The sequence below is a fragment of the Neopsephotus bourkii genome, unplaced genomic scaffold (genome assembly GCF_033783945.1).
Source record: "Neopsephotus bourkii isolate Nb327-2 ecotype Australia unplaced genomic scaffold, CSIRO-AGI_Nbou_v1 NB_1768, whole genome shotgun sequence".
NCBI classification, from domain to species: Eukaryota; Metazoa; Chordata; class Aves; order Psittaciformes; family Psittacidae; genus Neopsephotus; species Neopsephotus bourkii.
Window position 1 is genome coordinate 12,286,158 of NW_026902242.1, and position 24,570 is coordinate 12,310,727.

The window sequence follows — 24,570 nt, forward strand, 5'->3', positions numbered from 1 at the left end:
ATCGTTTTAGCAACCGGGTCCACATGAACATATCGGCTGGCAAGTCAATAGGTTGAAGCTACAGTGAACAGACTGAGTCTAAATATCTGAAATGCCTTGGAATAGCTGTACTAACAAATAGTGACTTAACGTATGAGGCTATTACCGCTGTTTATATATAGCTTCGTGTGTGCATGCAAATAGACGGAGAGGGGGGTCATGGTGGGGAGGGACAGCTATAAAGGCACCCGGTGAGCTGTGCACCCCCGGGATGCTGGCTGAGCCCAGCCCCACTGCGAAGTGACGCCGGCGAGTCCCGGCTCCGTGTTCCGGTCACTCTGGATGAAGGGCCACTGGCTACGGCTCGCCCTGCCACCGCTCGGCCTCCGCTCCCTGCCGTCCTGCTAGGTAGGGAATGTGTAACGCCATGTCCGCCTATGTGGCCTCCACGACAGTAATAATGAAATAAAGCATGACAATAGTTAGGCGCGACGCAGCAGGTGGCTTATTATAAGCCTTGCATATTCTTCTGCCTCCTGTTCCCATTAAAGCAACGGTAACTGAGGAAAAAAAATATTTTATGCGCTCTGGAGAGTAAGCGGAGGAGCAGGGAAAAGTCAGCGACTGCTCTGCCCAGATGGGCCGGATTCCCCAGCTCCCCGGTCCCCGGCACCGTCCGGCAAAGTAGCAGCAATAACAACCGTGGTGATTATGATGACAACAGTAATTATTACTCTTGTACCTTGGCGCGGATGTCCGCTGCTGTCTCAGGGAAACTTAAGAAGAGAGCAAGTCCCATGAAGGCACCTCACTCTCATTGCACGGTCAGCCACCTCCCAGCCCTGGCACAGACCGACGGGTTCAGCTAATCCTGCCCGACGGTGCTCCCGCTTTTGCCTGGAATGGCTTTAAACTTCCTGCTCGACAGCTTATTTCGTTAAAACCTTATTGTGAAAGTGTTCGCGGTCCAGACTATGGGAGCAAGACGAACTTGCACGGCCCCGGATCCGGCAAAGCAAACTCTGCGTGCTCAGAGCTGCCACTCACCTGCCCCAAACCCACTCTCCCCGCAGTGAGATATTGCGGCTTTTCAGTTCTCGGCCAGCAGCGCTCCCCCTCCCAGCCCGCCACCTCCCTGGCTGGGCTCTCCAGGTGAGCTGCTGTCAGCTGGCCTGCGCTCTCGTCGCAGGTCCCCGTTAGCAGTGCCTGCCGCCCCCCCCCGTCTGCTGCCCTCCAAGCCCTGCCCGCGGGAGGGCGGGCGCGGTGCTGCCGTGGGGCCTCGGCAGCGGGGGAGCCCGGGGCGGGGAAAGCGGCTCCCCGTGACACCGCGCTGTGACCCGGCCATACCTAGCTCCTGTCTGCTGGCAGCTCCGGCGGCCGGCCTGCCCCGGGGCGCCCAGCCGGACCCCCGCCCGCCCGGCGATGCGCACCTTGGCGGGGAGCGGAGCCCTGCCCCCTCCGCACATGGCCGGGTCTCCGCTCCCTGACCTGATCCACGGAAGGCCATTAGCATCCCTTGCTTGCCTTTTTTTTTATTACCATCTTTTAATAGATTACCAAGCCGGCCACGTAGACCTCAGGGTTACATGGCTCAGGGGAGAAGAACTGAAACTGTCACCGGAGTTAAGAGAAACAAGCAAACAAAACCAAAGCACGGAGTCATCTCGTGTTCTAGCTCCAGAAGGAGCTCCCCGACCACCCGGCCCTTGCCGTAAGCCCCTTCCTGCAGGAGCCGCCCCGCCGCAGCCCCCCCGGGAGCTGCCGGGGTCCGGCTCCCGCCTCGTCTCCGGCTCCGGCGTGTCCCCCCCTCCCTTCTCTGAGGAGGGAGGCTCCGAGCACGAGAAATGACTCCCGACTCTCTATTTTTCTATTGTTTTCAGCCGGTGGATCAATTGTCATCAGTACTGTCACCTAAGAAGCAATGATTCCGATTCATCTTGGCATCTGATTTTATTCTAATGGGTTAAATTGGGTTCACTTTTACAATTACCCCAGGTCTGACTGCGTAGTATTGCATGACAACTCACAGTTTCATCGGGTTTGGCAAAGCGAGGCTGCTCCATGAATCCGTATATCATATCACATCAGATCAGGCTGAAGTTTGCTGTTTAGCGACTCCATTTGAGAGGCTTTTTATGAAAGTGGGAAGGGTTGATGCAGTCCATGGCTGGTTCAGTGCGATTTGAAAGGAAAAAAAATGTGGCGAGATGGCAACAACACGGGGTTTGCTGCTCAGCTGTGAATAAGCACAGAACGAAAAAAAAGACATGATGGGGGAACGCTCAGCTTGCTGCAATATTTTTAGCAGCCTCTCAGTCCTCGCCTTTTTTTAATTTCCTAGTATGTTCTTTGCTTTATTAGTTTTATTTACAACCAACTCCCCATTAACACCTCACCTGATTACTGAGGAGCTGAGACAGCTAATCAAGAAAATCCAGCAAACCAGCCAAAACTGAGAGGTGGGATTAATTTTTGCTTTCATTCATTCTTCTTCCTTATTTATCTATTTGGGTTTGGGAAAAGATTTCGAAACAAACAGAAAATAAGAGGCAGGTATAAGTGTATGTGAGAGGTCAGGGGTTAGAAATCCACGTCAGTTCTATATTAGAGGCTATGTAGGGGAGCGGGGGGGATCTTTCCACCAAGCAGCTTGTTTATTTTAATTAACATAGGGATCCTCTGCTAGGAACAAGGAACAACCTCCATCTACTGGCTAGATCATTGCGTCTTTTCTCCATCCAAAACCCATCCCTCATCACTCATTAAGGAGGGTACAATTTTGGAAGAAGCTTCTAAGGTCTCAAGGTAAGCTTCTGCATGAGCCTTTGCTAGCGATGCAGCTATTTGGACCTCACGGATGTCATTTGCGGGATGTTTCTTTGGCATGGTGACTCGTTTGGGTTTGCTTTGTGTTTTTGTTTGTTTGTTTGTTTTTCTTAAACAGCACAGAACGGTTGTTTCCCCAGGTGTATTCGCAGACAACATTTGGTGTATCTGTGTTTTCATCTAGAGAAATAGCAGCCTAGGAAGACTGAGCCATTCAGCTCAATTAGAGGGAAAAGAAGGAGGAAAAAAAGAGAAGAAAGGAAAAATAAACAGAAAAGAGACTGGGTTTTTTTTTTTTCTGTCTTCTTAATATATTTTTTCTTTTTGGCTTTTTAAAATATAATTGTTATTTTTAAATGGAGTAGCTCCTTTCACCTGCCTGTGAATAGAGCCTACTGGAAGGGAGTCCTTTTCAAAAGCATCAGAATATGATAGTTTCCAATGGCTTCTTTACAACCGGAGTGCAAACACGGTTACGGTTAGTATCAGACAGCTAAGAAGCTAATAATGCTGAGGTCCTGGGCGGTGAGCAGCTCCGTGTTAGACAATAACCCGACTCTCCCGCTTTCTTCTGGCCGTGTGCTCACTTGTTTGTGGTCAGTCACAGCACTCGGCTATGTGTCTAGGATTACTATGCAAAGTACCTAATTGTTTATTATTTAAATATCATCTCCTTAAGTAAATGAATACGTGGATTATTTTACATGTTTTCAGATTACCGGGAGGTAAGAGCATGCTGGAGGTTTGGGGTTTTCAATTCGACGATCCTTACAGTTCAAGATGCCCTGGGCTAGTGTTACTCGTGACGCCCGGGGGGGAGAGGGGCGGCAGTGCACTGGCCCTCCCCGCTTTCCTAGCACGGGAGTCCCAAAGTTGACCTGCGGTACACTCGGGAAGGCTCAGGGCAGGATAAAGACGTGGAATTCTAAATAATGCCGGAAAATAAAAAAAAATAAAAAATAAAAAAAAAGCAACCAAATTAAAACCAAACAACAACCCCCCCCCCCAATCTATTTAAATGCTGAAAACGACGTTAACTACATTTGATGCCCCCACCGAGAGATGCAACTCTATTCAGATTTTCCTTCTTTGTGTCTAGATTGCTCGTACTAGCCGGAGACTTCACAAAGAGATGAGGGTGATCATTATTAGCACTGTATTTCGCCACAACCTCGCAGACCAGAAAATAGTTAGGATTTAAAAATAGACCTGCCTTTAACCACCCGACTCTCAGGCAACAGGACTGTAATCTTGATGCTGTTATTACTACGAGCTTTAAATTTCTGGAAATAATTAAAGTGGAAGTGTCTTGAGAAGTTCAGGTACCTGACGGAGACGTGTGAAGTTCTGCTGCCCTTACGGGGCAGGAGGCTTGCTGACCCGGCCCCTGCAGCCTGGGACAAGCGATGGCCTCATCTAGAATGGACTAAATCCACACCATTTCGGCTCAAAGAACATCCCCCTCCTTCCCACCCCTCAACCCCCCTCCGCCTGAACGCCCTCCCCTTTCTTCTAATTACTGTTGGTCAATTATTAATTTGCATGTAGACCTTGTCCTAAATCCTCAGAACTAAACGCAAGCTCGTTCACGCTGTAATAGGCTTTAGAGTGTAGCCCGTGGCCAGGAAGAATAAGGGTTGTATCGCAAAGCGGATCTCAGTGACCGCATGCTGAAATCCATGCAGGGCACACGCTAATTACGAAGGTGGAAACGGCTCCGGGCAGGGCGGCAGCCGGCGAGGCAGACGCTTTACCTGTGGAAATCCCAGCAGCTATGTGTTTGTTCCCCCTCATCTTCGTTAGCTGGGGAGTCCGGGTATGGCATCACAAAAAGGAAAAGCCTGAGAGAGCCTGTCATGTTACTAAAACGTTCTGAAAATTGCACATGAGGTATCCTGCCCAAAACGCTGCGGCAGAAGGGGGTAAAAGCACCCTGCAATGAGAACACTACGAGGCGAAGTGCTAATGCAGATGGATTCGTAAGGGATAAACTGGTCGATTTGGATTTCAGATTCCCTGTCGTGTTCTTTGTGAGCTGTTCTTTCCCCTCCCCAAGCAAACCAGCAAACCCGTGTAGAGACCCCCGCTTCGCAGCGGCAACCTTTCACTACCAGCCTGCCTTGGAGCAGAGACATATTCTCGTTAGACGCGAGGAAGGAGAGCTCAGGAACATTGAAATAGATTTACCTTGATCTCCTACAGGCCTTTTGAAAACGGAGAAGTCACGTTTGATGCTAGCAATAAACTTTCCGTGTCCCTTTAGGTAAGAAGTGGTCTGCCAACATTAGGATATTGATCAGAAAACGTCTGGGAAAGCCCTGGCCTCATGTACTGGAGCAGCAGTAGCTAGTAGCATATCCCTAACAGTACCTGGTGGAGCAGAAAGAAAGGACCGTCTAATTAATTAAGTGTGCTCAGCCGGAGGAAGTTCAGTCATTTCGGACTTTGGTTATGAATCTGCCCAGGTATTCCTAACGGCGCCGTCGAGCTAAGGTAGAGACGGGAATTTAACAAGCAGTGACTTTGGTGTCTCGGGCTTGGATGGACGCTTTGGCGCTGCACCTGCGGACAGCACCTCAGAAAGCCCGAGACAGCAAACTGCAGAGAGGCGGAAAGAGACAGGATCGGTGTGCGCTCGGGGGGCGAGCTGCCCCCGCTTTAGCTGCCCGGAGGGAGCTGGGCCCAGCGCCCACCAAGGGGATCCCCCAAACCCCTGCTTCCCCCGCTCCCAGAGGGAGCGATGAGTTTGACCGTCCTCAGCGCAGCAGGGACACGGTCACGGCCAGGCGCGGCAGCGGGGAGCACACGGGGGGGTGGGGGGGGAGGGGGGGGTGTTGGTGTGTCGGCGGTACCTCCGCCAGGCACACGCAGGTGGCTCTAGCAACGCGGGCACCGTGGGACTTGCGGAGCCAGCACCGAGAAGCAGGAGCAGCCCGGAGCTGAGGCAGCGCGAGTTACACCTGACAAAATACCTGGAGGGGCATACAGGAATATTTCGTTCAAAGGGAAATAAACGGAACCAAACCCGAACGTGCCAGGAGAGTGGAAGGGTTATACTGCAGCTATCGGGAATAAACTCGTCTTCTAGGTGAGGGGTTTTTCACCTCTGTCGACAGCCGCCAACACAACCCCACACGCCAGGTAGGCACGCTACTGTTGAAGCAGGGTTTGCGGAGAGCAATCTCTTCTCCGACAGGCGTCCCCGTGTGTCGCTCCCCCCGCACCGCCTCTCCCGTCCCCGCCGTCCCGGGCGGGCTGCGGCTGCGCTCCCGCTGCCCCCGCGGGACCCAGGAGGGGAGGGGGGGAAGTGGCTTCTCCCGTCTCCCGGAGCAGCCGGGGCGCCTCGGAAGGGTGACGGGAACGGGGGATCCTTAGCGAACAGCTCCTGTATCCCGGATAGAATCACCTTGTTTATTTTTTCCTGATGGCTTGTTGTACTAATTGACTTGTTTTCTCCAAGGAAAGCCTATCTCGCCTCCTCCTTCCCAACACACAGATTTTCTGTATTCTCCCCCACACTCCCTCTTTTTTTTTTTTCTTTCCCTTTTTTATTCCAGACCGGGAGTGCTCTGCAGTAGACTATGGCTTGTGGAGGGATCTACCCGTTTTAAAGGAGATTCCCTTATCCCTTTGAGTCTCTTTGGTTTTATAGCTATTACTCTCTTATTAAAACACACACACATATACAACACATTGATTTCCATCCAAAAGGGCTAATTACATTACTTACAGTAAATAGCAGCCCTGCTGTCCAGGGTCTAGTGTGCCAACAGAGGAAAAAAAGAAATCCCAGCTTATTTCACTTGATTGACTTCATCTTTGTGTGAAATTGTGTTTTATGAGCTGTATTCTGGCACTAGGCAGAATATAGCAACATTCAATCTGCAAATAACATTAATTTTAGCTACTTAGGGGGAAAGAGAAGGGAGGAAACTGGCTGCCTGAATCTTGGGTTACATGGAAGAGGTGACTCGAGGAGCCCCTGAGGATGTCTCTGGGATGCTTTGGAAAGGAAGTGGGGGCTGGGGTACTTCTTTCACTAGTCGCGCTCGGGTTCGGTGTGGAGCGTCCCCCAGGGAAAGGGGAGCGAAGAACTGCCGCCAGGAAGATCCTTCAGTAAGAATCGAGGTGTCAGGAAACAGCCGGCAGCTGTTCCAGGGAAAGGCAAGGAAGAGTGTTGTGAAAAGTAAGTAGGAAAAGGAGAAAGGAGGGGAGGGGGAGCAGAGAAAGAGATTAGTCGGGAAGGAATGTATCTCTGGGTCCCCCGCACACAATGAGCGCTCTCAGCCCGCAGCCGGGGAGCGGGCAAGGAGACAGAGCCCCTCCAGAACGTTCCCGTACCGCGCCGCACGCCCCGTCAGGGCAGCCCGTGGAGAGGACCGGAGAGCCTGCTGCGGGTACAGGCGGGTCCCGCGGGATTGGCGCTCCCCGGCGGCAGCAGGGCGGGTAAAGCGCGGGTAAGGCTTCGATCCTCCCGGGAGCTGGGCGGGCTTTGCTCTCCGGCCGCCAAAGCCCGCGGCCGCCGTCCCTCCTGACCGCGGCTGCCAGGGCCCGGGACGCGGGGAACGGGCAGCAGTCTGACCGCTCCGTCCCGCTGCGGCTGCCCCACGGCGGCGCTTCTCTTCCTTCGCCCCTCCTCGCGACAGAGTTAGGAGCGGTGGTCGGTGCCAGCCCTAGGGGCCGCGGAGCTTCCCCCGGCGTGGCTCGGCGCAGGGCCCCCGGGCCACCCTGCCTCTCGGCAGGCGCCGCCAACTCCCGGGACTCCGTGTTTGGGGGGGAGGTAATAAACCCCACCCCACCCACAGACCGACTGTAATGTTTGTCACTGCTTGCCCATCACTAGGGGTTGAGAGGAGTATGACAGGTCTTTGTTGTCTGAATAAAAATCAGTGGCAGCTCAAGGGAGAGAACTCCTCCTACTAAATTATCAAAAATGGGCTGGCTTTAGGCTCTTAACAAATTGGACAGAGCTCCAGAAAGCAGCAGTCCCAAATCCAACCTACAGGCACTGGGAACTTTAAAGCAACCGGGGACTGCTGAAAATAGCACTTCTTTTTGCTTTCTTTGTATTCAAAACTATATCCTTTCCTGACCGATTCTACTGCCCTAGGTCCAAGTCTCTCCACTCAGGAGCCCCAGCTCTGCAGAACAGTATCAGATCCTTTAGCTCGGTTTTATTATTTTATTTTTTAAATTAATTATTATTACATTTCCTCCCCTCCCCCTTGTTTGTTTTCTGCACATCTTCAGGAAGCCCTCGGTGCTTGTGCAAAGAGAAGCTCCTGTTGCAACCTCCCTCCCTGCACTGTGTGCCTCGGTGTAAACATTTTGGATGATCTAAAGACTCTGGGGTCTGTATATGGAAATAGTGGGGTGCAGAGCAGAAGAAAATACTTGTCCTTTCCGTCCCCCAGCCATGCTTTTCCACGGGATCTCCGGAGGCCACATCCAAGGAATCATGGAGGAGATGGAGAGGCGATCCAAGACCGAGTCCCGCCTGGCCAAAGGGGGACAAATGAACGGCCGAGAAACGGTAAGAAAGGAGCTGGCACCCTTTGAAGGGAACCTCTGGCTTTGGGGAAGAGAAAGGAACTGCTTCTCTCTGCCCTTCCCTCCTACCCCTCGCTTGCAGAAAACCTCTCAGGGCTCCCTGTACACCCACCGTAGTGCCGGGGGCCTTGCGGCCAGGCCCAGTTACACATGTGTGTAATCGATGCTTTGCGTGTGCTCTCTGGGGTAACGGGAGGAAAGCTTTTTAGCTGGTAACCGGGGCGGTTTTTCTGCCCCTGCTCGGCTCGCTGCGGCCGCTCTGCCTGCCCGAGCGGGCTCAAGCTGGAGTTTCGGAGGTGTACTGTATCTTTTTTTCCTCACTCCTGGCACCTCCTAAATTAAACCGCAAACCGCGACCTTACTTGTAACCATTTTTAGTCCGAAATGTGGGATTGATCCAAAGAGGCACCGCTCTCTCTGAATGTTACGCACGCCGACTACCTTGCCTAGCAATGACATTCTTTTCTTACTCAAAGGACCAAAGTCTCCACAAATGTACTAACGGGATGGTGGAGAAACCGAGTGTCACGCTGTGTTTTGTGCAAAGCGAGATCTCCTTTTTTCCAACTTGTAGGGCTTCCGCTGATCGCGCACATAGGCTCTGCACACAAAGTAACGGCCTGGAAAACTGCTTTGAGGCTTTGAGCCATAGGGTCCTTCCCCCCTTCTCTTAAATAACCTCCCGCTTTGTTATACGAGGATTTGCAATGTAAATTTAACTCGCCCTTCCAATTGCTGAAAAAAAAAAAAAAAGTATAAGAGAAAAGAGGGGCGAGGAAGAGCTTCAGATTGAAAAATTATTGCGGAGTTGCCACTTTTAAACAAGTTGCGACTTTAGAACAAGATTTCGGGTTGTTCCCCCCCCCCCCCCCGTTTATCAGCAAACGCTGCCCGGGGTTTTCCGGCAGAGCTTTTGTCTCGGCGGTCCCTCCGTCTCCCTTTGTCCCGAGCGACACTCCTCGTGGGGAGCAGATTAACGGGAAATGGAAGAAGTTTCCTGATGAAAATACGCTAGGTTTGGCTGAGACCAGCTTGTGCCCACGTCCCTGTGGAGAGAGCGTTGCGGCCCAGCCCTTACACCATCCACCTGTCCCTTTTCTGTTACTCGTGTTTTAAATGGATTGGCTTGCTTTGGAGACGGAGGTTTTGGCTCGTCCAAGCGCGGCTGAAAATTTACTGGAAAGTCGGAGCAAGCCTGCATCCTCTGCCATAAAGTTTTGGTGCAGCAAAGCGGTGTTTTTCTACTTTAAAATGCCTTTCTTCGGCAGTGCTCTAACACTAAAACGCCAAAGTAAGGGGGAAACCACAGGCTTTAACTTCGGTACCTCAGAAAAGAATGGGCTCTACTTTTCTTCCTGAGGCCTAATCAGTTGTGTTCGCATATTGAAATGACATTAGATCGCTAGGAGAGGTTTAATGGGATAAACACGAAAGCTGAATCGCGGTAAACGGTTTCCTAGCGGGGATGGTCCCGGTTCCTCCTCAAACTTCCCGCCGGGAGAGGGCCGTCGGTCGCAGCGAGCCGTCATTCTCCGTGTACCGGCCACCGTGCCCAGCCCGGGGTGCCCGCTTGTCCTTCTCTCCCTGTCTCATCTCCTTGTGGTGTGGTTGTTTTGCAGAACATGCCCCCAATGAGCCCCGAGAAGCCTGCTTTGTGTGCTGGTTGTGGAGGGAAGATCTCAGACAGATATTACCTGCTGGCTGTTGACAAACAATGGCACCTCAGGTGTCTTAAGTGCTGTGAATGTAAACTGGCTTTGGAGTCAGAACTCACCTGCTTTGCCAAGGACGGCAGTATTTACTGCAAGGAGGATTACTACAGGTACAGCAATAAGTCCCCCCAGGTTCAAGAGCACATGCCCTCAAAAGGCATTATGAACCGAAGCGCTTTTTAATCCATACGGGCTTTTAAAGGTATATTTTCGCTGTCAGCGATAAATCCCGTAAATGTATCCCCTCCAAAAGGTCTCGCGCTTTCAAAACCTGAACGGATCCAGAGGGGGCACGCCGAGTGAGCGTGTGTACCGGTACACACACAGACGCAGGAGAAGACCCCGGGTCTCCCGCTGCTCTGCGGTTTCCCTCCGCAAATGCCAGCGTAAGACCCAGCAGAAGTTTCTCTGCGCCAGGAGTCTGCCAGTTTTTCAGCTCCCGGGAAGAGGGCCGGGGGGAAGCGGCAGCAGCGGCTGAGCCCGCGGCCCCCCTGCACAGCCCCGCAGCCGTACCGCCAAGCAGCCGGGCCGCGGGACCGGTCATTCGTTGCATGTGTACGTTACAGCTTTCCCGCTGCCCTTCTTGTCTTTGCACGGGTGCCGGGAAAGCGGGGATTCGTTTCTCCCCCTCCGCGTTTCTCCATGAGCAGGAGGAGCGTGAGGGCTCTTGCAAAAGTCCTAAGAGAACCTAATAGATCAGCTTGGCAGAAGGAGCAAGGTGTTTCCCCTGGGACCCCAGTGCTCACTCCCCAGTGGTATTTCCCACCAGACGGAGCGCCGGCAGCAGGATGGCAGGGACCATGGCCCACACTAAGGGTCATCCCGGAATGGGAGGGCGAGACGCCGGCGGCCGGGGGGGAGGCGGGCGGCTCAGGGCGAGGTCTGCCGTCGCCTTTCTAGGTGATGCCCACTTTCCTGTTTCCTTCAGAAGGTTCTCTGTGCAGAGATGTGCCCGCTGCCACCTTGGGATCTCAGCCTCTGAAATGGTCATGAGAGCCAGGGAGTCGGTTTATCACCTGAGCTGCTTCACCTGCACCACCTGCAACAAGACTCTGACCACGGGCGATCACTTTGGCATGAAGGACAACCTGGTTTACTGCAGGGCCCACTTCGAGTCCCTTTTGCAAGGAGAATATCCCCCCCAGCTGAGCTACACCGAGCTGGCTGCCAAGAGTGGAGGGCTGGCCCTGCCCTACTTCAACGGCACGGGCACGGTCCAGAAGGGCAGGCCGAGGAAACGAAAGAGTCCTGCCTTGGGAGTGGACATCGTCACCTACAACTCAGGTGGGAAACACACGCCGAGCCTCCCTCCCGCTCCCCGAAAAGGGCGTTTTCGGGCTTCCCCTTAGCTAGGCAGTGCGCGAGGAACTCAGCCAGGCCAGATCCTGCTTAACCATTGGAAAATCAAACAAACAGCCCTCTGAGGGCTGGAGCGTTTGCAGGAAAGCTAACAGCAGCCCTCCTCAAAGGCTGTCTTTGCCTATTAATGTCAAACACCCGAAGTTAGCCACTTCCCATGGTAAAGACAAAAAAGAAAAGAAAAAAAAATCCCAGCTTCAAACCCACAACTCCCTTGCTCTAAGAGAACTTCAGATATACTGTTATGATTATTTGTATTTTAGTATTATTAAAAAGTACTTCACCAGTTAGACCTCAAATTTGAGGTAATCAAACGAATCAGAAAAAAAATAGATTAAAAGTTATAGTACATGGCTCCTACAAAGCTAATGCAGTAAGCACACAATTCCACTTAGATAACCAATTTATAAGAACTAACTCTTCAGGCTGAATAATTCTGTTTTACTGGCAGATAAACGAGCGAACTGTACAAGAGGCCAACGAGTGCTGTTCCCTGTAACTAAGCCCTAACAAATGTAATTAAGGATAACGTTTTCTGCTCTTTCAACGGTAGGAAAGGAGCAAGTGTTGTCCTGTATTAAATATCTTCCCTAACTTCAGTTACTGAAGTACCCAAAATGTGTCTAAACACACAGTGTTAGGGACCAGAGGTACAGGGGTCGCAGGTATGGTCAAGCCGTTTAGGTGGCGTTTAATTAGATGGAAGCCGAAAGCAGTAAGGGAAAACCCGAATTAACAAGCCACCTTCTCCAAACATTGCTTTAGTGAAACGCAGGCTCCCCATGAACGGTAAGGAGTAAAGAAGGGTGTGGGAAGTAAGGGTGGTGCAGGGCCCTTCCCTATAAGGCGGTAGCCGGGCAGCTCCAACCCCGGAGCACCTCTCTGGGCAGCGGCGGAAGGCTGGCCCCTCCGAGAATCCGGGAGAGGATCAGTCAGGGCCTCCCTCCCCTTCCAACCAGCGCAGGTCGATAAAAGTGCATCGCTTTCGACCCGGAGGTCTCTCCCCTCCACCCAAGTTCAACCGGCCACAAAAGAGATTCCTGAGCGACCCTCCCCCGGCATTCCCTCTCCTCCCAACAGCAACTCGGGGCTGCCTGCGGAAAGGGCTTCAGCTGGGAACCGGGCGGCTCTGCAAGGCCATTTCACCTCCTCTGGTGCTGAGACCTTGGAGCAAGGGTAATCACTACGCTAATTGTTCCTTGTTAATTGAAGATGACATTGGAATCCCTGGCTACGGAGCGGTTTCCAATCAGTCCTGAAAGCTCCTAAAGCAACGGGAACCCGCAGCGCAGCCAGGATTCAGGATTCGTTCGATCCTCGCTCTGAGCGGCGCATTTCCCGCCTGTTCACTCTGCTATGTCTGACCCGCACCCCAGCACTCTAATTCTCCCTATCCCGAGATGGAAATTTTAGCAGGGACTAAATTGTCCCTGTAAATTCCGTTAGAATTAGGACCAGAATTTAGGGAAAAATGAAAAGTTGTAGATATGATAAAACACCCCTTAAACTTCAGGTCAGGACTCCAGAGACACATAACATGCAAACGCCGTCATAGCTTTTGTGTGTTAGTCTTAAAACTCCCCTTCTGTACAACAGGGGGGCATATAAGATGTGCCTCTGACTCCAAACGAGTTTAAGAGGCACTACCCGTTATGAAAATACAGCTCACTGCATTGAGATCTCACAGAACCCTCGGGGCAACAGAGAGAAAAAAAAGCAGTGTGTTGCTTTGGACGCAGGCTAGATGGCGGAGACATTTGATCTGTTAGAGCCGTGATTATTGTTATTATTTTTAAGTATTATCTAAAAATGACCAGGGTTGACACATGGTCTCGAGAAAATACAGTTTGCAGCCAAACTGTACATCCGGCGAGAACGACTCCAGTCCATTGACCTACTGAGCTTCAGATCCAGTGGGAGTAAACTGAATCTGTAACAGTTACAAAATGAGTTGCAGTAGGTGAAATCGCTGCTTGAAAGAAAAAATAATAATAAAAAAAAATTCTTAATAATTGGCAGTCACTGTCCTACACGCATTTTCCGTTCTGCCTGTGACTCGGTAACTGCTCATGCACGTAATCATTTACAAAGGGCAACCAGTCCACAGAAAATTAAATGTTGGACCCCTGAGTGCCGCCTTCAGACGGAGAAGTGAGGCAGAATCTGGAGCCGGACGACTCCTCGCAGCTCGGTCCTTTTCCTCCGAGGCCCCGGCACCGCGGGCCGCTTGGGCGCCGGCGGGGCTCGCAGAGGAGCAAGTCTTCCCTCCCGGGCCAGGGTCCCCGCGGCCTCCCCGGCTCGGAGAAGAGACCCGAGGGACACAGGCGCAACCCTGTTCCGTGCATCCGCGTTAAAGCACACATGGGCCAGGAAGCTGCGCTCCGCCCCGGCGCTGGCAACTTCTTAAGTGACTGCTAAAGTTTACTCTTGTCTCTCACTGTTCGGTGAGAACCGCCAGTTTAACTTCCTCAGTGAACCCAGGCCTAAGTTTACTGGGTTTATCGAACCGGTCACAGCTTAGGGTGCCCATATCGATATGGCAAGCCGTTGGAAAGGAATCCGACTTTTAAAAACGGAACTCTGGTTAGGCTAACAACTTCACCAAGCTGCGCATAAACACGTGTATTCATTCACCAGCGGCCTGGCAGTACCCTGCTCAGGTTTGTGAGAACATTGCTTTCAGGGCAGCTGAGCACAGGGCCAGAAAGGCAAATCAGATTCTGCTGTCAGATCGACAACAGCTTTTCTATTCTGTATTTTGTTTAGTAGTTTAATTTCTGCTTCTCAGCTCCTTGGTTTTAAAGTGGAAACACAACAATAAATAACTCAAAATGTTATGAGGTAAAAGCCATTCATACTTGTGAGCTGTCTGGAGTTAATGTGAAAAATGGAAGAAACTATTCAAAAGTACTTAAAACATTGAAGGCTTTCTCTATATTACCTCTTATATCATAGAATTAATATGTATTTTGAGGGAAACCATGTTGACTTACAGCCCACAGGATATAGAAATGAGATGGTGAAGAAGATTTCCCTAGGAAAATATTTTACACAGCTGTTGCTCAAAGAGCTGTTTACATTATTTCACTATATATATGTGTGTGTGTGAGTAAAACTATGAAGAGTTCGCTTGAAGAACTCTTGGCAATAAAAAAGCAAACTGTTCTAGCTCTTTCCAAAGCAAAATTACAACACCCCCCCCCACCCCCCCCCATCCACTGAAAAGAAATGAGCTTTGCCTCGTTTTTTGCTTTTCCTTAGTTATTCAAGCAACAGTGTAAAACTCTGCTGTATGTTGTGGCCAAACCACATAACACTGTTTCACCCATGTAGAGTCAGACAACTGTTCTATAAACTAGGAGCCCTCTTTCTATTTTCTCTTGAAAATGAAAGCTAAAGTAGATCACAGACGAAAAAGTACATCACAGAAACAAAGGCAGTAAGCAGGACAGAGGACCCCAAAGAAGTTTGCATTGCTGCTGTAAACCTGAGCGACCCAAGAAAAACAACACAAACAAACAGCTTGCAAGTCTCTGAAGTAAAAACCCAAGGACTGAATTCTGGTACTCTAATTTATGTCAGCTCATAAGTTACAGCCCACGTATAGTTTGACTGAAGGCAGTGTGATTGCTTGTGAAAACAAGTAGTAAATACAAACCAAATCTGGCCTGAAATTGTTTTTAAAGCAACTTTCAACTCCTGGTATTTTCAGAAGTGTCAGCTTACTTTGAAAGTGCAGATACACTTCTTAACAGGGCTAGAAGTAAATCTAGCTATAATTAAATATTCACCTGATTTTCTGTCAGAGCGTTGACTTACCAGCATCTGTTCATGTTGACTTGTCTTATAATTCAAAAGAGAAAACACCTTCAAGAGACTTTTTATTTTCTCCTAGTTTCAGATTGCTTTGCCTCTGTTTTTAGCCCTGTCAACATCAGTCTCTCTCTATTGGGTGCTTTCCCTCTTTCTCCTTCTCTCTCTCTTTTTCTTTTCTTTTAGAACTACGGATCAACTAGGCCTAGTAAATAATCCAACAATTGTTGGAAAGCAGTTCAAGAATTCAAATGGGCAACTAATGAAACTTGCTCTAGTTTACAGACATTCTGAAACATTTTTCATTAGCTGCTCTTTAATTAATATTCCTTGCTATGATGACACCATTAATTTTCTCCTCTGTGACTGAGCTATCTTTATAAAGATATGAGATCTTGTGAATTCTTGTGAATTGATAACAGGTTTTTTTTTTGGGGGGGGAGGGGGGTTTTGTTTTTTTTTTTTTTTTTTTTTTTTAAGCAGAAAATAAAAATATAGATGTCTGATTTTTTATTTTTTTTGCCAATACTGCAATTTCTCTCCCTCACAAGAAGCAATGATACCATGGTCTCTGAATAACTCTTGTGTACAATTCACACCCACCAAAGTGTAATCTGAAACAAATCCATCTCTCATAGGCACTTTGAAAATCCCGAATAAGGGAAAGCAGGAAAACTCTTCTCGAGTTTTGAGCCACTAGTTGGTTGCTCATGGAAACATCTTAAATCAGTACCAACTAAGTGATATTGCTGATTGGGGTTGAGATTGGGGAACTGAATCAAGCCTTGATGCAAGTTCTTTCTAGACATGTTTTACAGACAAAAGTCTTTGAGCAGCTCATATAAACTCCCAGGCACAGTCCAAGAGCATCTATTTCATCAAGAAAACCCTCCAAATTTTATGCTTTCTGGAGGAACTGTCATAACAAACTTTCCTGCTGTACATCTCTTTTTTTAGGTGCTTGTGATGTGGGGGAAAAGATCAGGAACTTTCAAAATGCTGGTTTGACCTTTATTGTTCTCTCAAGCTAAGAGTGTTTCTGTGAGTGAGATTTCAAAATCTGAATGAGATTTCAAATGACTCTTTGAATGCCCAAAGCAAAACTATCACCATAGGAAAAAAGACTTGTTTGAAAATAAATGCCAAAGGAGAGAGAACTTTCTAAGTCTGCCTTTAGCAGGTACAGGCTGGGGGGACATGATGTGTTTAAGAATAGGAAAATGTAATCTTATGTATCTTTTTTGTCTCATTTAATTACCACATCTTTACTTATTCTTGCACCATCTTAGCCCTTCCTTACTTGTTTCCTTCTTATTTTGCCTGTTTGCTTGTTTGCTTGCTTCCTTCCTTTCCTTCTTTCCTTTTTTGCTTGTTTCTTTTCTTCCAAACAGTATGTGACTCAAGATTTTTGCCTCTATCATTCACCCTACCTGATGCATGGCCACTAACTCCTGGTTTCATTTCGTTTATTGAACAGGTTGTAATGAGAATGAGGCAGATCACCTGGACAGAGACCAGCAGCCTTATCCCCCATCCCAGAAGACAAAGCGCATGCGTACCTCCTTCAAACACCACCAGCTTCGTACCATGAAGTCCTACTTTGCTATCAACCACAACCCAGATGCCAAGGACCTCAAGCAGCTTGCCCAGAAAACAGGGCTGACCAAGAGAGTTCTGCAGGTAAGATGCCACATCACAGGCTTGACAGAATTTTCCCCTACCCCTACCAGTCAATAGCATTTCCCTTATGTGTAATGATAATGATATATGTAGAAGTACTCCCACTAGGTGTGTCCCTAGTGGGTGTGCAGAGGGGTATGTGCCAAATGTGCCATATGTGCCAAATATATGCCCTACTGCATCCAGGCAGTCAAATACTACAATGTGAGTTGCAATTAGTTGCACCCTCAGCATTAGGAAACTGTCTCAAGTGTCTACTGACCCAGAAGGATTCCTGGGATCTGTAGTCTCTCAGTGGTGACCTTATTAAGGGCAGAGGTAGAAAATATACAAAATTTATACACACTGGGTGAAGCCTTTGGGCTCCCCTGAAATAGTTAATATGGCCCCTCAGTGAGCAGATCCCCTGATACGTAGGAAGAAAGCTTTGGCCAATATGATCCTCCATGAGCAGCCGGCTCCTTCTCTCAATGCATGTTAGACAACTGTTACCATTAAGGGCCTACATAGTAAAATGTCACTTCTCTGTGAAGGACAGCCTAGAAAGTTACACTATAAAAACACCCCTATACAGTGCTTACTATCTCAGTGAAGTTAAAGCGAAGTGTATATTATACGCAGAGTGCCAAAGAAGGGCAGCGATCGAGGTAGAAGTAGAATCTATTAGCTGCAATTCCTTGTCTGTGTTACATGTTGCCTAAAATCATTTTCAGTGAGCCTTGCAGAACAGAGACTAGGTGACCTCTATCAACAATGTGTATGATAGGGATGTTGTAATTACCCCTCCTTCCTCTTTGGTCTTTTAAAATGATCAAGGCAAACTTTCAGCCTTGGCAAAAATCTGCTCATTCACCCTTTGCCTCAATCTTTATGTGTCTCGATCCCAAACCTACCCAAGCCAAGAATACACTACATGGACATCAAGAAAGTTGCTTTCCTTGGGTGAGTGAGTGAGCAGATTTTTTCTTAAGGCTGCTCTATGAGGTCTGCACACTGGGCTGCAACATTCCAGTGAGCACCTGTAGCACTGGGCCTTGTATGCAGGGTCCTGCCTGTGAAGGGGTCAATACCACCAGTAACAAGGGAAGCTATAGAGGGACTTAGTCTATTTGCCACACATGACCAAACACCAACAGTTACTTAAAAGCACGAACGAAGACAAAAAAATAACAAAACAAAGCAAGCATCGGTAAAGAAATCAATTGGGATTGGTTTGCAGGTTTGGTTTCAAAACGCAAGAGCCAAATTCAGAAGGAACCTTTTGCGGCAGGAGAATGGGGGTGTCGATAAAGCTGATGGCACCTCACTACCGGCACCGCCCTCAGCAGACAGCGGCGCACTCACTCCACCCGGCACTGCGACCACTTTAACAGACCTGACCAATCCCACTATCACTGTAGTGACATCAGTGACCTCTAACTTGGACAGCCACGAATCCGGGAGCCCCTCACAAACTACCTTAACGAACCTTTTCTAACATTTCAGTTTGGTTTATTTTTTTTTTAATTCTTACTCTTCATTATTATTATTATTATATTATTATTATTATTATTTTCAAGCCTTTTTTTTTTTAATAACAAACCCACAAAATATTTGGGAAAATAAGCAGCTTCATGTGTAGCATCTGCAGCCACTTGGCAAGTGAGTTTGAAGTAATATATTGCTATAATAAATGAACATTTATTGTTGTTAAATTGTACTCAAATTTTTTAAATTCATCAAATAACTGAAGAGAAGGTTATGAAGCATTTTAATAAGTGCCTCTTAAAATTGTATGTTACTTATTTCCAGTACCTTGAGAAAAATGAGTATTGCCACTTAAAAAAAGAGTCTTTTCCCTCCTTGATAATCAGATAGGAATCATTTTAATTGTAGCCAAAACAATGCTGCTTCAGGACTGAATGTTTACTTACAGCATTTAAGAACCCAAAATTTTACTTAATTTTTATGACACATCTGAAAGTTTTCAAATGTTGAAAAAATAAAATGAATTAAAGTTCTCATTGGAACAGTCAGACTGGAAGTGCAGTGCTTTTTTCTAAGGCGCTAGTCACAAGCCTGATCCTTCCTGAGCACTGGGGATTCTTACTGGGATAGCTAAATTCTCCTCTGCCAGTTCTTCACCCAGCTGGAATGTCCTTGGCCACCACTGAAAGCTGTGCCTGAGTGGAGGGTTTGGAGAGAGAGACCCAGTGATGAGCGTGCATGACAGTGAGGATGGCAGGCTCAGGCTGATGGCCTCCAAAGTTGTGTCCTGTACAAGGACAAGGCAAGGAGGCATGATCCAGAAAACACTGGATACAAAATGAGCTCACTCCTATAGATGTTAAAATAATGACAGCCGAATAACAGTTCAAGTGAGGAGTCCTACTGATTCAAAATATTGCATAGGGAGAGGTTTTCATCTTTGTCAAGCAGCTCTGATTTGGAATGAAAAAAAAAAACTAGAGCAGTTCACTACATGGCCTTGATACTGTATCATTAAAGCAAACAGGAGGTTGCCACCTACTTTAGTGAGCACATAAATAATTTCCCAGAAGAAGTGTGCATGTGTGCTAAGTGAGCTTTTGATAAATCATACTTTTTTTTCAGGGAAAATGGAAATAAGCAAAATATAATTTAATAAGATGTTTAAGAAAATTTATTTCAGTACAATTTATACATTACTATTTTGAATTTACTTTAGATGTTTCCTGAGATTGTATCAGACACTATGTTTAACACATGAACTAAAAATCTTTTGTTCATTAGTATCTCTAACATATACTTTAACTTTTTAAACTTTTTATTACAGAAAAAAAAAAGCTAGCAAAAATTCTTACAAAAATGGGAATTGGCAGTGAATAATTTCAAAGCAGATAAACTCAGAAGCCTTGTGGATGCTGATCTGAATACATTTCTTAGTTTACAATAGTGATCCTTCTTTTTTTAATTTTATTTAAGCTAAAAGTCTGAATGGTCTGGGCAGTGGTGAATGTTCATTTGTATCCTTTTATTGTAGTTGAACACCAATTAGATTGTGGAGAGTCTCAGAAACAAAATTGAACAAAAATCAGTCAAGATCTATGTCTTGCTTTTAGTGGATTGTTAAGAATAACTTTGCACATATATCCCACTTTTTTAGACACCATCAAATCTCTTTTTTTGGTGGTCAAAGTGGCTATTTAATATATTTTAAAGGTGTCCTTTTTGGCTGTATAAATGTGTGGTTACATATTGACAGTTCACTGCCCACATTAAAGTGCATTATTGTAATTTTTGCTCAGGGTTTTTAGAAAATTAGCACAGAAAAGTAGCTTATTTTTAAAAAAAGATGATGGAAGAGATGTTAACACTGTAATAGAAGAAAGGTGTGTTTGCCATTATATATTTAGCAAGTATGGTTATCATCTTCTATGGATATTAAATCTTGACTTTTCCTATTTCTATTACCTTATGGGCATTTACCACTAACCAGACCAAACAACCTTGGTAAGGCTGAGATCTTTATTAATACACTTTTACAGGTAAAAATATTGATACTTATAAATTTTGTTCTTTGACAGAACAATATATGGTACTAGAGATCTACTTTATTAAGTAGACTAATTGAAACTCAGTTCTACTATGTGCCTTATGATATACCTTGGGAGTAAGTTTGTGAAAAATCAGGATATATGTGTTGTTTGTTAAATTAACTGTTTTAAGCCCTTTTGACACCTCACTAGTTTTGTACTGTTTTACCTCTTATTTCTGAAACTCTTTTTATGGTGTATCCTGTTAGAGGGGACAAACATGTCATAGAAAGCAGTTGTGCACTCTTTCAGATATAGTTGATAAATCCAATAATCTTATATATTGAGCTTCGTGTTTATAGTACAGTAAGTGGTCTAGCAAAATTGTCCATGTTTCTTTGTTTATTGATAAATGCATTGTATAGAAACTATTTCCCCTAAATATTTATGGACCAAACAATTGTGATATATCCTATTAAATTTGTGTGAATAAACCATTTTGAATCTAAGGAGTTTTATTTCCCATCATTTTTTTTTGTTTGGTTTGTTTTGTTTGTTTCTTTTTATTCCTTTTAATTTAAAGTCTACATGTACTAGTGTGTCTCTTTGCTTTTACGGTACCTGTGAACAATTGGTATTAAACACGGAAACACGGCCTTTTAAATATTTTTAAATATGGTTCTTTCTTAGGTTTTCAATTTCTTCATATTCAATGTATATGCTAGTGCTGGTGCAATTTAGCTTTTAGCCTTTTAACCTTTTTTGAACATGCAAAGTAATGCCCCAGTGATTTGATACTGAAACCCTGCCTTAGACTTCTAAAAAAAAAGCCAGAAAACTAGCAGCTAAAGTAATTGCATGAAAAATACAACCTAAATAATATAATGAAATGAATCAAGATTTAATGCTAGGTATATTGAACACAAAATAGAATTGCAGACCCCGAAAAGCCAGGTTGCTCTGTAGTTTAATAAATTGTCACTATGATTTCTTTCAGGGAGAACAAATCATGGGGCATTACAGCCAAACATCCCGACGTTTGAAAATTCCCTAAAGTATTAAAAGAAGGGGAAAAGTTTGATCGGAAATCCACTGCAGTGAAGACAAAGACAATATTAGGTTATGATAATCATACATTTAAAAATCTATTGAGCCAAAAAATAAAAAGAAAAGACTTGATGTCATTTCCTGAATGTTAACAAAACATATGTTATTTCATGGTGTCTAGTTAACAAAACTGAAGGCTTCAACAAATGGTGTGGTATTAAAAACAAATTTAGAGGAACTATGTATAAAACCAGAGCAACCTGGCAGCAATCTACCCAGTCCATATTTGAAGAAAGCTTTTCTTTAAAAACGAAATTAAAAAAAATCACATTTGTCAAGCACAAGTACTTGTAAAATAAAATCTGAGTGCATTCATTCCACTTGCTTGCTAATGTGTACTGGTCATATCTGTTAAATGGACATTTGTAAATTCAAAGAGAACTTTTCACTCATTTGAGACCATAGGAATCAAAATTCAGTAACTTTAGTCCTATTGTTTCTGAATTATTTTTTTTTAATGAGACAAATCTGCATGCACTTTTCCATCTGTCACATATAGTGTACATTTCTGTATGATGAATTTCTCTTTGCTGTTTCTTGTATAATAGCTTTCATTAATAAACATTTTGTTTGATGCAAACATAGTTAAATTTATGTAAACACATAGCTAATTGTTTCAACTAATTTAAACTTTTCTTTTCAAAAGAAGCAGTACAGTGCAGTTCCAATGTTATATATATCTAAAATCGAAATGAATGAGGTAGCAATACTGTTGCACAGTGTAAAATTATTTCCATTAGTGTTAACTTTTTAATTTTTTAAATTTCTCACATAAAACTGATGTGTTAAAAAAAAAATCCCATCAGCATCCACAATAAAACAATCCTCAAATTCTTCATCAATATAAGAAAACATAAGCAGTACAGTATGTAAAATTCTCAATCACATTTAGAGTACAAGGATATAATCTGTGGATCCCTAAGCTGTTTACATAGTCACTATGCAAGTATGTTACAAGAAGTTGGTCCTAAGTTTCCCAGTCCAAATCGCAGATGATTTTTACAAGCCAACAAACAAGTGTATAACAATAACCAATTCTTAATAATGAGGTTTTGTAACTGTTAAGCAAGTATTTGCAGAAAGATTTTTTAAAATATATTCCTATTTAGCTGTATAGCCAAAGGTATGTTAAACAAATTAACATATAAAAGACTTGCCAGAAAATCTTTCATTAAAATGACATTTTTATTATATACTAATGAACCCTATGTAAACAATGTAACTTTTATGAATGATGGACATTAAATATTTCACTTACGTGTATTCTCAGCATTTTGCATGTTTTCTTAAACTTTTCCAGTTTCTGAATTCTAAAAAGAAAACCATACAATTACTAACATAACACAAAGTTACGTACAGATTGCTGCAGTCATCTCTGGAAACCGGTAACCAAGAGTGTTCTAAAGGCAATAAAAGGTATCATTTATTGGTGGCAATTATGGGGAGCATTGTTTAAACAACAGTTTTATAGTATGTTGTAAAGTTCTATTGAAAAAAGTTAGCATGTTGGACTTAATTCAAATCAGCTTGATCAGAAATTTAAGTATATTGTGAAATTCTTAAACTAAGCCTTATGTGTATTTATTACTGCAGAAAGTAAGTAAATGTAGGAAAGCAATTATTCGTGTTACAGCAATAATGTGGTTTCCCCCTGTTGTCCATAGGAAAATATTACAAACAGTAATTATTCAAATCAGTAAAGAACTTGGTGGTGTTTAAGGCCAAGAAAAAAAAAAGCATGTACTGTAATTTTTCTTTTGTAAATCACTGCATTCTTTAATAAGTTCCTTCCCCCCAGTTGAATACTTATAGGTTAGACATTAAGGTTTGATTTTTCTTAACAACATTATTCTTTGTTTGGAGGTAGGTCTGTACATTGTGCTCTGACTGACCTGACTAGTTGCATTAGTTCTTTACCTTTCAAAAAAATCCAAATTCTTTTGAAAGATAAAGAACTGTCTCCTGCATTAAGACAGCAAACAGGTTGGAAAAGCAGAATTAAATGAGAAAGAAAGAAAGGAATAATTTCAGCTGAGATCTGAGAGAATGAAAGACAAATTTAAGTTTTCAGTATTGTTGAGAAATGTATTGAGGGTCGTTCTAGTGGACACATACCCATGTCTAGATGCAGCATTTCTTTGCACTCCTGGTCTTGAAAAATAAATCAAGATTGCGCAGTCCTGGAACACCTTATTCAGAATTACTGAAGAGAAATGACTTGCAAGACCAGGTCAAATGACAGAAGGCTGACACCACAGCCCACTGAAAGTGGTGAAGACTCCCTCCCTAATTCCATGGACTTTCAGCCAGGAGCTGAACATGGAGATTAAATTACTCTCTTGCCTCTAAAGAAAGCATAACCTTCAGAATGAGACAGAATATATAGGACAGCCATGCTGCTCCGTACTTTGGACTTCATTCTTCAAAGCTGCTAATCCAAGCACCTGGCACATGCATTAAATTGACTTCAAAATATTTCGTCCTCCTTCACCGAAATACAGGACACAAATTATACTGGAATTTCCAGAAGCTACTATAGTGTTGGAGACTTTATTCAGTCATTCTGCAATGTTGAGCAATTCTTCTGCACTTCTTACTTGACACAGACTTATCTTGACACATACCTATATACACATCCTTGTCTTGCCTTCACGTAACCAGTATTTTCATATTTATTTAAGTCATTCAAACCTACAGGAAGCAACTCTCCATGCTTACATGTGCTAGCAGAGGCAGTTGTCATAGTTTTTGGTTTGATACTTCCTTACAGTAAAACACTTCTTAGAGTAGGTTTTTTTTTAAATTAATTTTATATGTTTTTTTTTTTTTTTTAGTTGTTATAGCTTTGGACCAAAAAAACGTAGGGCTTGAAGCATCTATGTGTACAGATTATTTTGCCAGCTTTTCCTATAATATCTAGAAAAAAAAATCAACTGCAGTTGTTGAATTTATGGCTTGCACGTTACTATAAAAGCATTCTCCTTCACAAATTTATTTTATCATAAGAAATAATACCTACTACATGCAATTCTAATGTTAACTAATATGAT

The 24,570-nt window shown here is 45.1% G+C and overlaps 1 protein-coding gene and 1 long non-coding RNA gene across 11 annotated transcripts; one reads left to right on the top strand and one right to left on the bottom strand.

Annotated features, from left to right (window-relative positions):
- Window positions 1-1,907: 1,907 nt before the first annotated feature.
- LHX9 (LIM homeobox 9) lies at window positions 1,908-22,783 on the top strand. Of its 10 annotated transcripts, XM_061379334.1 has the most exons (8): window positions 1,908-2,438; window positions 2,666-2,784; window positions 5,069-5,946; window positions 8,220-8,338; window positions 9,975-10,177; window positions 10,996-11,351; window positions 16,717-16,919; window positions 18,139-20,922. In XM_061379334.1, exons 4-8 carry the CDS (start codon window positions 8,222-8,224, stop codon window positions 18,394-18,396), a joined length of 1,137 nt encoding a protein of 378 aa, XP_061235318.1. In that variant the 5' UTR covers window positions 1,908-2,438; window positions 2,666-2,784; window positions 5,069-5,946; window positions 8,220-8,221; the 3' UTR covers window positions 18,397-20,922. The 10 variants fall into 10 exon arrangements, with proteins under 10 accessions (XP_061235318.1, XP_061235316.1, XP_061235317.1 ...); XM_061379338.1 differs by lacking the exons at window positions 1,908-2,438; window positions 2,666-2,784; window positions 5,069-5,946 and adding exons at window positions 5,984-6,991; window positions 8,056-8,124; XM_061379332.1 differs by lacking the exon at window positions 5,069-5,946 and having other exon boundaries at window positions 1,908-2,784.
- Window positions 2,615-4,286, bottom strand: LOC133226149 (uncharacterized). Its single transcript, XR_009729419.1, has 2 exons — window positions 4,132-4,286; window positions 2,615-3,023 (listed from the first exon to the last, which is right to left on the bottom strand). It is a non-coding gene; the product is annotated as an uncharacterized LOC133226149 (long non-coding RNA).
- Window positions 22,784-24,570: the final 1,787 nt, after the last annotated feature.